The sequence below is a fragment of the Epinephelus moara genome, chromosome 5, assembly GCF_006386435.1.
Source record: "Epinephelus moara isolate mb chromosome 5, YSFRI_EMoa_1.0, whole genome shotgun sequence".
NCBI classification, from domain to species: Eukaryota; Metazoa; Chordata; class Actinopteri; order Perciformes; family Serranidae; genus Epinephelus; species Epinephelus moara.
In genome coordinates, this window is record NC_065510.1 from 38,368,954 (window position 1) to 38,385,142 (window position 16,189).

The 16,189-nt window shown below is 40.7% G+C and overlaps 1 protein-coding gene across 2 annotated transcripts in view; it reads left to right on the plus strand.

Moving 5' to 3' along the window:
• LOC126390840 (phospholipid phosphatase-related protein type 5-like) overlaps positions 1-13,039 on the plus strand; it is a 65,877-nt gene extending 52,838 nt beyond the window's left edge. For both annotated transcript variants that reach the window (XM_050045320.1, XM_050045318.1), the window contains 5 exons: positions 4,122-4,242; positions 4,684-4,934; positions 7,159-7,335; positions 8,248-8,384; positions 10,083-13,039. In XM_050045320.1, coding sequence (XP_049901277.1) covers positions 4,122-4,242; positions 4,684-4,934; positions 7,159-7,335; positions 8,248-8,384; positions 10,083-10,191 — 795 coding nt within the window. In that variant the 3' untranslated portion in view covers positions 10,192-13,039. The remainder of the gene's footprint in view (positions 1-4,121; positions 4,243-4,683; positions 4,935-7,158; positions 7,336-8,247; positions 8,385-10,082) is intronic.
• The last annotated feature ends 3,150 nt before the right edge of the window (positions 13,040-16,189 follow it).

Sequence of the window (16,189 nt, forward strand, 5' to 3'; positions counted from 1 at the left end):
AAGTGATTGTAACTGAGCCTATGAGCAGGACCAGGCTGTGCTATTCAGGTTCCAAACAATAGGGCTACCTTCACATTACAGGGCATAGTAGAATGATTTGATGACCTCATTCTGCATAATTATTAGCCATGTGCTTTTGTTTGAGAGATTGTATTTATTTTCTGAGGAATACCCTTTAGAGCAACAGGTATTTGGTTTTGGGATGACGGCCACTAGCTCTAGAGGAGAGTCCAGAATGATGGGGTTGTGATGTAGAGGGTTTCATGGAGGAACATTTCCTCCAAACCTTACAATATTCCGGGCTACATTCCAATATCTGTCGGTGCGTTACAACACTGTCACCACAGGTAGGCAATCTGTCCTCATCAGAACGCGTGTGGCAGTCGCACTGTATTGGCTGGCGATTAGGGCAGCTTACCACATCAGCAGTTCAGCTACAACAGCCTTCTGTAATTTCAAAGACCTGTCCAACACAGTTTGGTTAGTAATCTGTGCCTGCACTGTGAAGTATGACCTGGAGAAACCATGGATGGGGAAACACATACATGAATCTCGATATTACCATTCTCAAGCGGTTGCATGGCCAGTGATCAGATATGTATCAGAATTAGGACCACATATAAAAGTGGCCCAGCTCTGATTGGAAAAATTTTGATTTCTATGTTGACATGAGAGCAAAACAAAATCAGATTTTGGCCACATGTGCTTGTAATAATTGTGAATACAATTCCAGACCCTAACAATGGAACATAATGAGCTCTGTTTTTTAACACACAACATTAACATACATCCAAACCTGATACCCATTCATCCAGTTATTTTTAAGTCTTTCAGTAATTCTGGCAGTGGGAGTATGGACTTATAATGGGCAGTGGGTGATGTGATTTTGGAGCAGCATGGAGGTAAAAATCACATGACATGACATCACATGACCCAGCCGTTTAATCTTTGGTGTCCACCAGCTCTGCCAAAGTACCCGCTGCAGTCAAGAACCAAACCTCCACCAGCTCCAGTAATAATGTTTTATGTCTGACCCTACACACAAACCCCCGTGCAGCAATAAATAAAGCATAATTAGTGTGTTTGGCAGAGAAGAATATTCAAGTAGATTCTTTGTACTTTTTTTTGCTCTATAGTTTTTAAAGAGGTTTGTTAAGTTTTAGCTGTTAAAATTTTTTGTCCTTCTCATTATTTGTAAAGCCCATTACCATGTCATACAAATTTTGCTTGTTTACACAGCCAAAATGGAAAGGTTTTATCATGCATTACTAGCAACCATCGGAGAAAGGACTCAAATGCATGACCTACGAAAGTAGAATAAGAGTTAATATCCTGAGGAAAGCAGAGTTCACCACACAGGCCAAAGTCCGAAAATATAGGCAAAGATATCCAAAAAAACATAAGGCAAAGTTTTGGTCAAAGACACAGAAAAATGGTCCAGTATTACCAGGAATAAATTTAGGAAAAATAATACTGGGATGCTTAAAAGGAATAGTGAAGACAAACTGGCACAGACAAAGGTAATGACACAGACTAAATACACAAGGGAGGCAGGATAAAGAGGGACAGGTGGAACTTATCAGGGTGGGGAAGGTTATCACACAGACAGGAAACACAGGAGGGCAGGCAGTGAAGTATCTGAAACGAGAGAAAAAGCTAAGTACCAGAGGTGGGACCAAGTCATTGTTTTGCAAGACACAAGTAAGTCTCAAGTCCTAAAGTTTGAGTTTCAAATTGTACACAAGTCTCAACGCACTCCTCACCAAATATAGTCATTTAACAATAGAGAAGCTAAAAATATATTAAAATTTACAAAAATCCTTAATGCTTTGAAATTTGTATTAATTCGTCAAAACAAGTTGGTTAAAAAGTTGCTTAACTGTTAAGCTAACGGTAGCTAAGCATCAGCTTGCTAACTGCTAATATTAGTTGATTCAGAAAATGAAGGGAAATCATTTGATTTGTGGCAATCTTTTTAAATAACATAATTTCAGTCTTTGGGCTCGGGGGAAGGTTTTAAATAAGTGAGGTCACGAGTCTTTGGTGTTAAAGTCCAAGTCGAGTTGCAAGTCTTTCTGATTTTGTCAAGTTATCTGAAGTCATCAAATTTGCGACTTGGGTCTGACTTGAGTCCCATTTACATGAATCAAGTCCACACCTCTGTCTGGTAAGTGCCAAAAAAACAGGACATTGTGACCTGAAAAGCTGAAAACAAGAAAACATAACCTGAATCACTGGATGGGGATGTAACAGGTTACAATTAAATCTATGCATGGCCCTGGACTGCTCTCTCTAGGCTTTTTGTGTGAGCTTTCCTTGACCTTGGTTATCAACCACGAATGCACCATTTCCTTCAAAGAGTCAATAATGTCATGTGATGGACTGCTTCTTTCACATTTGTCCTTGGCTGCAGTTTTTTCACCATGGCCCTGAAACTTGCTGCTGCTCCATTTAGAAAGGACGTCAAGTATAGCACAATTAGTCGTAGCACAATGACAGCCTTTGCAAACCCAACAAACTTTGTTCAGTTTGCATGCTGTCGTTATATGGCTGCAGACAAGAACTTAGCAGGTGAGTTTTCACTGTGTATGTTTTACTAGAGAACCAAAAGATCAGTGAGAGTTAAAGGTGTGTTGTGGATTTAATGGCGTCTAGCAGTGAGGTGGCAGAACTGAAACTTCTCCAGTGTGAAAACCCTCTCCCCAACATGAAAATGTGAATGGTTCTCTCTGGAGCCAGTGTTCGGTTTGTCTGTTATGGGCTACTGTAGAACAACATGGTGGACTCTTGGAAAAGGACCCGCACCATATGTAGATATAAATGCCTCATTCCAAGGTAACGAAAAGAAAAATTCTTATTTTCAGGTGATTATACTTTACTGAAAACATAGTCATGAATATTATATAGCAGTTCTGCCACTAGATGCCTTTCAGTCCTCCACACTGGACCTTTAATTATCCAAGGCACATGTCTTTTAGACTTTGTGAAGTGAAAGAACGTGTAGTAAGTGCTGCTGTGAATTTCAGCAAAAGGAACGGCACAGCCATCATATCTTGAAATGACTTCCTAAGGAACCCAGAGCCTCATTCACCAACACACATGACTTCAGGGCTGCACAGCTTTGCAGCACTCAGGTCGCGTCATACTCCAAAGACATAATTTATGTTGACACACGAGTCCCCACAACTCTCTCTGAAGCTCCCGTTGGTGGTTCTGAGTCCATAACATCAGTGCTAGTGTAAACCTCAGCCTTCATCTGTCACACCAAGCGCGCCGTGAGCTTTGATGCATTAGCATCGTCCCACGCTCCTGGCCATGAATACTGCATGAGCCTGTAACCTACATCTATCCATGCTTCTGTCAGCAGGGGTCCCCTGATCAGACAGGTTCAGTATGGAGGGTGTAACGGTGTCCGGGAATGCTTTTTATGGGGTGTTTAGTTGATTCATTCCCCTGTCAGATGAGATCAATGTCCTGCTGATTTGACTTGGTTTTTAAACTCTTAAAAGTGCTTTTCAAACGGCTGCCAGAGGCTTGGGGTGTGTGCTCTTTAAATGGGTGTTCAAAATGTGTTCAGGCTATAATAGTAAAAACATAATGGAGGTTTTATTGAGGTGTGATCAGGGTGGGGTAAAACATTAATACATTTCACATATATCATGGTAACAGTATAAAATGTGTTTGATTTATGTTATCTGGCAAACCCAATGTTGGCTTTTGAGGACATTGACCTGCATGACATTATTAATCAAAGTGTAGTCATGTTTTATGGAGCAGCAGTTAATGTGTACAGAAAAAAAGAGAAATGGAGAGATGGAAGGTCTATGAGACATTGAGGTCGACAAACTCCCACTGATGAGAGTGAATGGGAGGTGTTAATGTTGGGATTTACTAAAGCAGCATAAAATCAGCCAAATAGTGAGGGAAATAAAAAGCAGGCTGGCCAAGGAAAAATGTAATCATTGCAAGGCTGAGGGAGGAACACTCATGAATAATTTTGCTGCGCACCATATTTAACTGACAGAATATTCAGTGGAGCTGATCAATCCTTAACCATGCAGTTTTAGCTTTCTGTTTGACCAAAAAATAAAATGTTTGTGGTTTCTCTCTTTCTGTCCCAGATTCTGATCGGGGAAGTGACCAGTTTCTTCGTGAAGACAGAGGGAGCTCAGGAGAAGACCATAGTGACTGCTGACTGCTGTTATTTCAACCCTCTCCTCCGAAGGATCGTACGTTTTCTGGGTCAGTTATAGTCCTAAAGATCAGAGCTTTGACTAAATAGAGCCTCTGTACTCTGGGACCAAGGCTCATTTAGACTTACACCAGTGCTCCTCTATCTAAAGGCCAGAAAGAGCCCTTGTCCTTAGTTTAGGTCTCCTGTGGACTAATTTGCCCTCTCTTCTGTTCTGTTGATGTTCTGTGATCTTTTTCATCATCTCTGTATCTCTGTATTTATCTAAGTTATGAATCTTTTAAAGTGGTGGACTGTAGATGTGAAGCAAAAAAGCAAAGGGCTATGTCTGTCTGGACTTTCACTCCCACACAGTTGGCAGTCAGCGTAAGGATTTAATTCCCATTAAAGCGCCTGTTTCTGATTCCTACCAGTCTCACTTATTCAATTATTTTTAGCTTTCATACATAGACCCTCCCTTTTTCTCACTCCACCTCTCTTTTGTTACACAGGTGTGTACTCCTTCGGCCTCTTCACCACCACCATCTTTGCCAATGCAGGTCAAGTGGTGACAGGAAACCAGACACCTCACTTCCTGACTGCCTGCAGGCCAAACTACACTGCTCTGGGTTGCCAGTCTCCGCTGCAGTACATAGCAGAGCGCCGAGCCTGCACAGGAAACCCATACCTGGTGGCGTCCGCCCGCAAATCCTTCCCCTCCAAAGACGCAGCGCTCAGCTTTTATTCAGCCATCTACACAGTGGTAGGGAGCTTTTGTTGATGACTGACTGTTGTGTTGGTAAAACAAATACTGGACAGTGCCACTAGGCTTACTTTTGTTTTACTAAAATTTTACTAAAGTAGGTGAAAATACCTCAGAATAAACGTTTTGATAAAGACATAAATCCTTTAAATAATAAAACCTTTTAAAAGCTTTTATACGGTGGAACCAGGGAGTTTATTAATGGTAATAAATCATTTACTTATCCTTTATAAATAAATCAGTTAAAGCTAGGGTACTTAGATTTATTTTGGTTTCATTGGGCAGAAATCCCATAATAAACTTTATTAGTATGTCGTAATTCAAGTGGACTGAGATAACATCAGACTTCTGCACCTCGTCTTGGCTCTGTTTTCAGGATTTAGAAAATCTAGCTCATGCCAGGAGACTTTGGCCAATCACAGGTCATTTCAGAAAGAGGGCAGTCCTACTGGCTGTTCTATAAATGTAGATGTGAATGCATGTCCCTTCAGTTAAAGCCTGATTCAAAGACAGAGAATCCTGCAGAATAAGTTACTATTCCAGCATTGGCATTGACTGCCCATGCTGCAAAGCAACCCAAAAAAAGGAAGACAGACTTATCGAAAAGAGAGTCTGACAATAAATGCAATGAAACATGTTTTAATAACAGTGAAGTATTTCAGAGATGGAGAGAAAATGTTGCTATTAGTTTAGCCTTCTGCTAAGCAGAGCCAAAGGCTCAAAGCTGCAGCTTCAAGTTCACATTTAGCAAACATTAACTAGAGCCTCAAGTCACAGCGTGTCCTCCGCCTTACTCCCGGAGTTCGAACAGCCCCGACGTCGCACCAGAAAAGCAAACTTTCTGTTGCTGCCATTACACAGGTTAGACCGCTGCCGCTGGCCACCAGCCTGCTATATGACATCAAGTGCTGGAGAGTGTTGCACTGGCCAAACTCAAGCTGACCAAAGATCTGTCTCTCAAGCTGCTGCCCACTTCCCTCCATGGGAAACAGTCCACAGGCCCAGAGGTTAAAATTCCACATGGACTCTGTCAAACTGGCTTCAAAACCCAGAGCTGTTCCTTTAGGCTTTCCCCTCTTGCTTTTTCCAGATTTCTGCTTACCCCAGCATTAAGAGCCATTAGAAGAATATTTTTCAAAGCAGCATACAGCTAGTCTTCACTATACAGCCTGGCAGTCCAAAGGTTTTTCTTATAACTGATTTATTAAGCATCATTATTGAATAATTTATTTACCAGTAACAAAGCTAAAAGTTATTTATCAGTGTCTTATAAAGGTTGCAGTTGCCTCATTTGCAAGTAGTACTAGAGACTCTGACAAAAAAATAAAAAGAAAGAAATATGAAATGAGGACAAAAATTAAATTCTTCCAAAAAGGAAGGAACCTATTAAGTGCTTTCTTATGACTGCCTGCTAATAACCTCACAGCTGGCTGATTTCTTATTAGTCCGTTTACGTAATACTGTTGAAAAGCTTACAAATACGTAGCCTGCAAATTCAATTTAATGTGGAGAAGAACAGTACAAAACTGAATTCAGACAACCTGTAGATGTAAATTATGGATGTAAGGCACTAAGACATAAAAAACTAAATTTCTGGATTAATTATTTATTTTTTCAATCACTGCTGTGTAAATTCCAATACAAAGAATATATAAGTAAATTAGGTTAATTCCTATATATATTCTTGAACGTGATAATAGTTTAACACTTTAAATAATTTCAGAGGATTGCACATTTCCCACATACTGAAATTCACATCTGCTGTAACGCTTGATGTGCATACTGACTTTGACAGTTACATTTTTTCTCTGTGGTAGTCATCACCTGATCTTAATCCAAATTATCTCCTTTCCCAGGGTAACACATGTGCATGTGGGTCTCTGTCATTATATTGGTAGAAACATTTATTTATGATTAAAGCACGGCTGCATTGAGCCTTTGTTCGTCTTTTTAATTACAGTGTGCCATGTTCCTGTCATTTTTAGAAACATTAAGCCAAGCATGGCAGTGTTAATGGTGCTCTCTCATCAAATCCTTCAGCTGCACTGAAATCACTGCAGAGTGCGTCCTCTTGTGGCTCATTCAAGCTCTTCAGCCTATTAAGATATTTAGGCTGCAGCAGTGTTCGAATGATCTCAGATGGATAACTGAAGACCTGGAGATTCAAAACCAGCTCACTTTTTTTTTTATTTTTTTTTATTTCAAATACATCTCTTTCCTCCAGATGTACGTGACCCTGGTGTTCAGGACCAAGGGGACCCGTCTGACCAAGCCCACCTTGTGCCTGGTGCTGTTGTCTCTGGCCGTGCTGGTGGGGGTGGTGAGAGTGACTGAGCACAGAAACCACTGGAATGATGTCCTGGCTGGGTTTGTCACCGGAGGGGCCATTGCTGCATTCTTGGTGAGAAGGAGATGATGAGGGAGGGAGGGAGATATGGGGAGGGAAAGGAGGGTGAAAAGATGAGATGGATGGAATTTCAGGGATCGAAAAAAGGATGGAGGAGGAAGAGATAGTGGTAGATGGATGGAAAAGGGGTAAAGGAAAGGACACTGGATATTTAAGATAAATAACCATACAAATAATTATGAATGAAAAAAAAGACAAATAAGGTGCATTTGTGTATCGCATTAGCTAGCTCATCATCGCCCCTTTGCATTGCACTCATACCTCAGTTACCACTGATATCAGGACAGTGTGGCCAATTCTTTAATCAGCTTTGGCTAAATAAGTATAATAATAGGCAAGTTCCTGTGTGTTGCTTTTGTATGGCAGGATAGTATGATGAAGAGAGAAGGGAAGGATTGTATTAGAGAAGGAAGCAAAGAGAGAGCAGTGTTGGTGTGATGTGGGTGCAGTAGAGATGGTGGGAGGATGAACTGATGATTAAGGGAGGCTTGAGAGAGCCTTGTTGCCTGTGCAATGGAGAACTCACACACACTTTCACATCTATGAATTTGAATGGACTGATCTGAATCTTTATATAACACATTGAAATAGTGTCATTTGGTCTCGGGACCTCTTGGCCTGAATCAATTTTCTGAAAACACTCCTAGGGTCAGTGTTAATGTTAAAGATCAAAGCGCTCCCTGTGCTTCGCCCCTTTTTGTCCATGCCTCCGCCCATATGTCATTCTTTCTCTCTCTTTCTTTTATCTCTGTCTCTCCCTCTCCCACTGTAAGCGTCCTCTTCAGTATCTGTTCCCAAGCGCACTCCAGGCATTTCACGCATCAGAAAATCGCCCATCTTCATGGTGCAGTGGAGCGAATCTCTGCCCTCCTTTTTCTTTTACCTCTTCTCTATGCTCTCCATCAGGTGTCATGTGTGATCAACAATTTCCAGCAAACCCAGAGAGCGATGGCGATGGCGACTTCTCCACCTCCACAGCGCCCAGAGCCCCCAATTGGGCTTCCTCTCCTCAGTCTGCCCCGTGTGGAGAGTCCACTCGAAAAGTTAAGTGGCCTCCAGGTAAGGGTGGGGGAAAACAATTTGGAAAAACATTGAAAAAATAGTTGTTGTTTTTCCCTGAAAAGCACTTTTGGTGAGCAAATACTTATTAGTCATGTTAGCGGCATGGCTGCGGGAATGTCACTCCACCACTTTGGCCCAAAGTGAAATATCTCAACAGCTATCGGGCATTCTAGTTTCCCAGAAGATGAATCCTGCTGACTTTTGTGATCCCCTGACTTTTGCCCTTGCACCACCGTGAAGTTGACATTTATAGTTTTGAGTTAAATAGAATATTTCAACAGATACACACATTCATGCTCCTCTCAGGATGATTTATAAGCTAATCAACTTTGGGGATTCTTTAACTTTTAATCTCGCGTCATTTTCCGGTCAGAATTTATATTTGCCCAATAGTGTTGTTTATGACTTAATAGCTGTAAAACTACATTCCCATCAGCCTTAGCTGTTCTTCGTGTTAAGTTATAATAACAAATGTTACCATGCAAACATAATAAGCTAAGATGGTGAACATGGTGCACATGAAAACCTACCAAGCACCAACATGTTAGCAAGCTAATGTTAGCAAATAAAGGCACAGTCCACCCTAAAATGAAAAATACATATTTTTCCTCTTACCTGTAGTGCTCTTTATGAGTCTAGATTGTTTTGGGGTGAGATGCCAGATGTTGAGGATATTGACCTCAGAGATGTCTGCCTTCTCTCCAGTATAATGGAACTAGATGGCACTCGGCTTGTAGTGCTCAAAGCTCCAAAAAATGCATGTGGAAAACTCAAAAGCAATGCCTCTTTCCAGACATCATGACCCAGTTACAAAAGATAATCCACAGACCTTGTCGTGAGCAGTTTAATATAGGAACTACTTTCTTTCTACCAAACTACTTTCACTAACTGTATCACCATACAGAAGGAAGCGTGCATCTACTCATTGACACGAAGCCTGTGACAGCATGGGACAGTGAGATATAACGATGGCATCCTTGGCTGAGCCGTAATGTTAGCTAGCACAGTGGTGCTAAGTGAGCTAGCAGATGCACGCTACTTTCTGTGCAGTGATACAGTTGGTGGGTGTAGTTTGGTAGAAAAAAAATAGTTCCTACATGAAACTGCTCACAAGAGCTGCAGATTATCTTGAGTAACCAGGTCATGATTTCTGGAGAGAGGCAAGTTCCACTATAGAAGATGCGGAAGAAGGTGGACATCTCTATGACTGATATCTCCAACACTCGGCAACTCGCGCCAAAATATTCTAGACTGATAAATAGCACTACAGGTGAAAGGTTTTTGATTATACAGTGAACTGTCCTTTAAGCTCAAAGCACCACAATGCCTACTGTAAATATAGCCTGACAACACTGCTTGCATGACTGCAGACCTTCAATCTAGTTTTTAAATGTGTACGGGGCTATCTTTGACTGTTTTTTGTCCTCACTGATAACCTTGGTTCCTTCATTGTATTTGGATTTATGCTTCTTTCTGTCTGATATCTCTGTTGTGCACACTCTATCTCCAGACATCATCATTTTGCATTCTTGTCTCTTGCTGTCTCAGTCAAGTAAAGTTTATCTGCCTTATTCCCTTTGGGTTTTGACTTCCCACATGTTTTGAAATGTTTTATGTTCTTTACTTCCATCCCTCTCTATCTTTCCTAATGTTCTCCTTGTCCCCTTCCCTCCTGTTAGGCTCCAGGGCTACCGTATTCTGAGATCACATGACCATCAGCCAATCCCGTCCCCCGCCCCTCCCGATGTGCTCCTCCCCTCACGGCGTTGCCTCACCAGCGCAGTCTAGACCTGCCCACTGAATGCCCCCCACCCTGCCCTGCCCACCCCGCTGGACGACATCCTCTCAGACGAGTCAAATCCACGCAGGTCTGAAGCTCCACCAATCACAGGAGGCAGAACAGCGACACGTGCACACGGCAAGCATGGCTGAAACCTGTCATCCGCTAAGGACCAATAGGACATGGATACATGTCTCTCTGTCCTGTTCTGTCCTGTTCGTCCTCCAAGATGGCCTCCTTTTTCTTTCAGGTGTGAAAGAATCGCCAAAGCCAGAGCTGTTGAAGCAATACTGTGTCCTATTTCCTTGTCCTGTTTTCCACAAAGACCCAACAGTGACTCTAAAGACTGTTGGCTGGTGATGACTTGATAAAACACTTTGGTTTGGGGATCAAAGAAAATTCCAGTCACCGATGGATTGTCCTCAACAGACCATTTTGCAACACTCAGGACAATACAGTGGAAAAAAGGACAAGATTATAAACAGAGACCTTTATGTAATCAGGTACCGTCTAGTATTATGGTACAGAGTTTTTATTTCTGTCCTCGAAACTAACAAGAGACGTGATCAAAGAGGAAAGCACCTTTGTAAATTATAGCACAGATGAACCAACCTGGTGTTCAGTAAACTGTGTTGTATCTTATTTGTTTTGGGGGATGTGGGTTTGATCTCTTGCTGTATATTGTGTGAAGTGACAGAGGAGAGATTTATACACGCTAGAGCTGTGCTTGTGATACCACATTTGTTTTGGGGGCATCAGTTAATTCATCCCTGAGGTGAACTAGATTACCATCGACTTTCCAAATATCTCTTATCTACTTGCTATTCAGGTGTGTGTTTCTAAATGTCTGTAGGTTCTACGTCCATGCTGTGAAATATCTGGAGGGTTTTACCATTTGACCTACTGCCTATTCTCATGTGGAGTTCTTTGTTAGTGTTAGTTTGGATAAATGTCTCATTTTCTTTTTCCCATACCCCATTTAACAGTTTAATGCCTGTCCTTGTTTTCTCATTAGATTACCTGTATTTATATGTTAATGTTAAGAGTGGTGCAGGGATAAAGTTTTTTGTAGGCTGACGCAGAAGTTGGCATCGCCCCTCGTCAAAAAAGCCTACGGGATTTTTCCATTGGATTTTGGTTTATTAAAGATTATAAGATCTGTGGCAAACAAAAGTTTATGATACTTACATGTATTGTTCATCAAGATGATCTTCACAAATGAACATCGCTTTTATGATTTTTGAAGCCTAAATGCAACCGCCAAAAGCTAATGTTAGGCTATGAACGAACTACACCACCATCACATGATTTAACATCGCCACCACAACAAAGCTGTCGTTCTGTAGTCTCATTTAGCCAGAGCTTCAAAATTCATAAGTGGAGTATTGTCTGACATATTTCATGTCATAGAACGAAACGTGAATGTCTCTTAAGCTTGTGTTAACCATAGACCTTATTTTAGGCATCTAACCAAAAACCCATTCAAAAAACCCATTGACTTCAAGACAAGGGAACCAGGAGTGCTAATATGCTAACTCACTTCTGAGTTTTAGGACTTATTTCTGCAGCTTCCTGTTTACAGAGGCGGATGTTCCTATAGGTGACAAAGGCGACCGCCCAGACTCCCTCCCCCCAAAATATGACGCAAGAGAAAAGTGAGCTAATGCTAGAGCATTAATGGGTATGGTAGAGTGGAGTGTGTGTGGAGATTTTCAGAGTAAGAAAAAAAAGCCATCCAGGGCTCAGTACAAAAGAGTAAAAAAAAAAAAAGTTAAAACTTGCAAATTTGCACATACATTATTCTTTTATTGTCTGATATTTATTATTATTGTTTGTTAGCTGAGTTGATTATCTGTGTTGACTTCAGATTAGCTCTTGTTTTTGTTTGTAATGAATATAATGAATATAAAAGAGGAGGCTGCCAGGGGAAGCTTGCCTAGGGCGCCAAATGTGCAGGTCCAGCACTGTGTATTTATTCCCTTTGCTTTCCAAAATGAATGTTTTTATAAGAGTAGTTTGGGCATCTGTTGTTGATGCGGCTGTTTTATCCATCTTGTCCCGTTATTTCCTGCCTCAGTCCACCGTCCTGTCTTCACACTGACTTTAGGAAACCAATGGCACAGACCAGTGTGTGACACAGAGGCAAGACCTCTGAGGTTTTGTATAGTTTTGTACAGTATATAGGTTTCTTTACACAGTATATACTGCATTATCATTATGTTTCAATTGTGTGAACAATGTGAAGCTGCCTGAGCCTGTCTTGTAGGAACATGAGTAGTGGCCTGGTTTAAAGCAGGAATGTAGCGTGGTGGAGAAGTGTGTGAAATCTAGCGGCATACAGTCAGCGTGTTTGGCTCACAACTTGCTTTAGTTCTGCTCTCAGTTCAAAAGGACACTGCAGGCAGGTTATATTAGTAGGAGAGTACGCAATGGGTTATATAAAGAAGACATTGCTATGGTTTTATTAAGCGTGTGTGTGTGTGCGCGCGTGTGTGTGCTTATTGGGATTTGTGTGTATGTTTATAATGAGCACATTGTATGGCAGCATAACTGTTAATTTGGCAATCTGTTTTCTTAAGTTAAACTGTCAAAAGTAGCTGCTATAATTACACACTTGCGCTTGTGTGTAACTGCAGGCCTTCAAAGGACCCCTGCCAAGGCATCCTAACAATGCCTGATATAGCAGAAGGTGCTCATTATAGCTCTGAGATTACTTACAGTAAAACTTTTCAGTCTGAATTTTTTTGTAAACAACTGAAGAGGTAGAGAACACCATAACTGTCCAAATAATGTTATTTTCATGTTCAAATGTCTCTGTTTTGTATTTATTTACCAAAATAAATTGCAATTACCACACATCGCTGGCTGAGTTACATTTTTTACTTGATTTGTTGCAATGTCCTCCACACTTAAGTAAAGATATATCTTTGCTGTTGTACCAGTTCTATTCGTTTTAAGCTGTCATGACATACAGTAGCCATGAACACAGTATGTTTAAAGGATAAAGAGATATTTTGTGGAATGTTATTATTTAGCTGCTTTAAATTAATATTATTAGTATCAGTCAGACTCAGAACAATAGGCCTTTTTAACAGCAGACATTTTTACTTTTCATAGGAGAAAAGGTGTTTCTAATAACATTAACAACGGCTGTGTTCTGTTTAAGCATCCCACTAAGTCATGACAGTTAGTCAGTGTTTACACCCGTGCCTTTCCTACTGTGACGTGTCAAAATGTCTTGCATTAAGAAGACCTACCTGAAAATCTGCGTCAGAGCTTTGAAGAACTAAATGTTGGAGATGTGTCCCAATTTCAGTACTTTCAATTGTATACAATACATTAAAAAAATAATGCAGATTTTGTGGGTATTTGCCATGTTGTTGTTTTTTTAGTTCTCCAACATAAACACACTAGATTCAGGAACTGAGACACACAAATGGAAAAGTACTGCCCCTTAGTGGCTGTTACCCAGCTTCTTCTTAGAGACTAGTATGGATGTAAAATATGGCACCTGTAATTGGTATGCATAATTTGTTCTGACCTGGAGAGTTATTAATTTGCAGTGAATCAGTGATTAAATACTCAAAAATGCAATGTATTACAATGTTCAACGTGACAGTGGATTGTGGATTTACTCCTTTAAAAACCTGCTGTTATGTGGTGTCGCCTCAGTTTAACAAGTTGTAGTAAGTTGCTATGAACACCAAGTGGCAGTGTTTACCATGTTAACCTGATGAAACCAAGGGAGGCTTTCAGAATTCCCCATTTTTTATGTTTCTGAAACCAAACAGCACATTAGGAATGTAAAAATATGCTTAAACAGAAAGGAGGATGTCTTTTTACACGAGACCTCTGTTGGCCCACATTAGGCATTAGTCATCAAGCTAATAAATGTAATGTAATGGCACAATTACTTTGAAATGTAGACACAGGCAGTTTCTGTCTCTCTGTCTCTCTTTTCTCTCTCAATTGCCCCAGTCTTTCTCCCCGCCCCCTCTTTGTGTTGAGTTTGTGTTTGTCAGTCTTGTTAACGACAAGGCACACACACACACACACACACACACACACACACACACAAACAGAGAACTCTCTGCACTCTCTCGACAACATTATCTTTTCCGGAAATTGCTTCTCAAGCACAGCCGGAGCCCCATTAGAAAAGAAGAGCTCTACGCTGTAACCTTTTTAAAAAGCCATTAGTGATGCACCTGCTTCTCTCTCTCTCTCTCTCTGTTCCTATTTGTGTGTCCTATTTGTCTCTCTTGTTAACACTGACACACACACACACACACACACACACACACACACTTGCAGTTTCTCCATCCTGATTGCCAGCCAGCTTCCCTGTTCCCAATCCTACAAACTGACTACTGAGCAGCACGAGCATCTTTCCACTCCAGTTAGGGTATGAATCACTGACATTTTAAAGTTCTGCGTCAGAGTGCAAAACCACTCAATTTAATAATTTACGTGTGTTATTCTAATGGCTTGTGACTGTTAAATCAGTGTTTTGGACATGAGTAATTCCCTCTCACTGGGAAAACAAGTTATTTTATAAAATATCACGTCACTGCAGTGAACATGCCGGGTTCACTTCCATCAGAGATGAATGAGGAACTCATTTTGGTGATTCATATAATGTTATACTGCATACTGTACAAATGAGCTTTTAATTATAAATGCTGCTCCCACTTATAGTGATTTAATGTTTTCGTCAGTTATTTGATACCTTAAATTTAAAGCCATTACTCCGAGGCAGAAGTGATTTGTATTTGCTTTGGTCGCCTCTACATTAACATCAGTAACACTAAGTGCTGCCAAACCTAAATGAATGGGAGTGACACGACATAATGTATTGTGCATAGCTTAAGCATGTATACCAGCACATGGTACATACTTATCCTTTAGGGAAAAAAACACATGTGTGGTAGAATATATGAAAGGGGAACTCCACCAATTTAAAAAAAAATCTTAGTCTACTGACACATCTTTGGGGGTCCTACTTCACATGTAAAAAAAAGTTGTATAAAGCATTTTGTGCCTCCAGAGGAAGCTGTGCAAAATGTGATACATCTGATTAATAAATCTGATAGATAAAAGTGATGTCACTTGAGTCAGCCTCAATTGGGACTGAAGACTGCAAGTTTGAAAATGGAACAAATTCTGGGGGTGTGAAGTTAGATAGATGTAACATTAAAAGATCCCTGTAGCTTGCTCTTTAACTCTGCTTGAGACTAGGGGCTCATAGTTACATTAGTCACTAGTAGCATAACACCCCAGAATCTTTGAGACGTGTATAGATGCAGCAACATACCGTTGGGAACCTACACAACACATTCCTTCAAAGCACACTCACCGCCAGTAGAAGACAAACCCACCAGCACAACAATTATTTGAGCCCTGCTACAACGCCACACTGCAGTGACAAAATATGAGGTCAAACCATGGATGGCCTACTGGGCACAGGCCCAGGGGCCCAAAGTGTCAAGGCCCCAACCTGAATTTCACTTGCAAAATGTCCTTTAGATTAACACACAAATGCAAGGGAACTACAAAGTGGTGCAAAAAAAATACACAAAGGAGCAAAACAACCCAGAGAATAGAACTGAATAGAAGGTTTTTATTGTCATTGTACATGTATATTAAAATTTGGGGTGCTTCTCCTGGCCAGTGCAGTTTATATAAGTAATAGACTAAGACAAATTAAAGACAGACAACAAGTGCTCATTCAATAAATATGAAACTAAAATAGATAATATAAGAAAACATGAGCAATAGGCACCGAGTCAGAGAGGCAACAGCCGCTGCTTATGTGTGTGCCGCCATTTTACCCACACAAAATCACCAGAAAGACACAAAATTCAAAGAGACAGAAAACGACTACAAAGATAACAATCTACTTTGTAATTCATTATAAATGTAAGCGTGGTTTACTTTATAAGTAACAAAATGTAACCCTAACCCTAATCTTATCTTCTTCTTCTTCTTCTCTTATCTTCTAGCCAA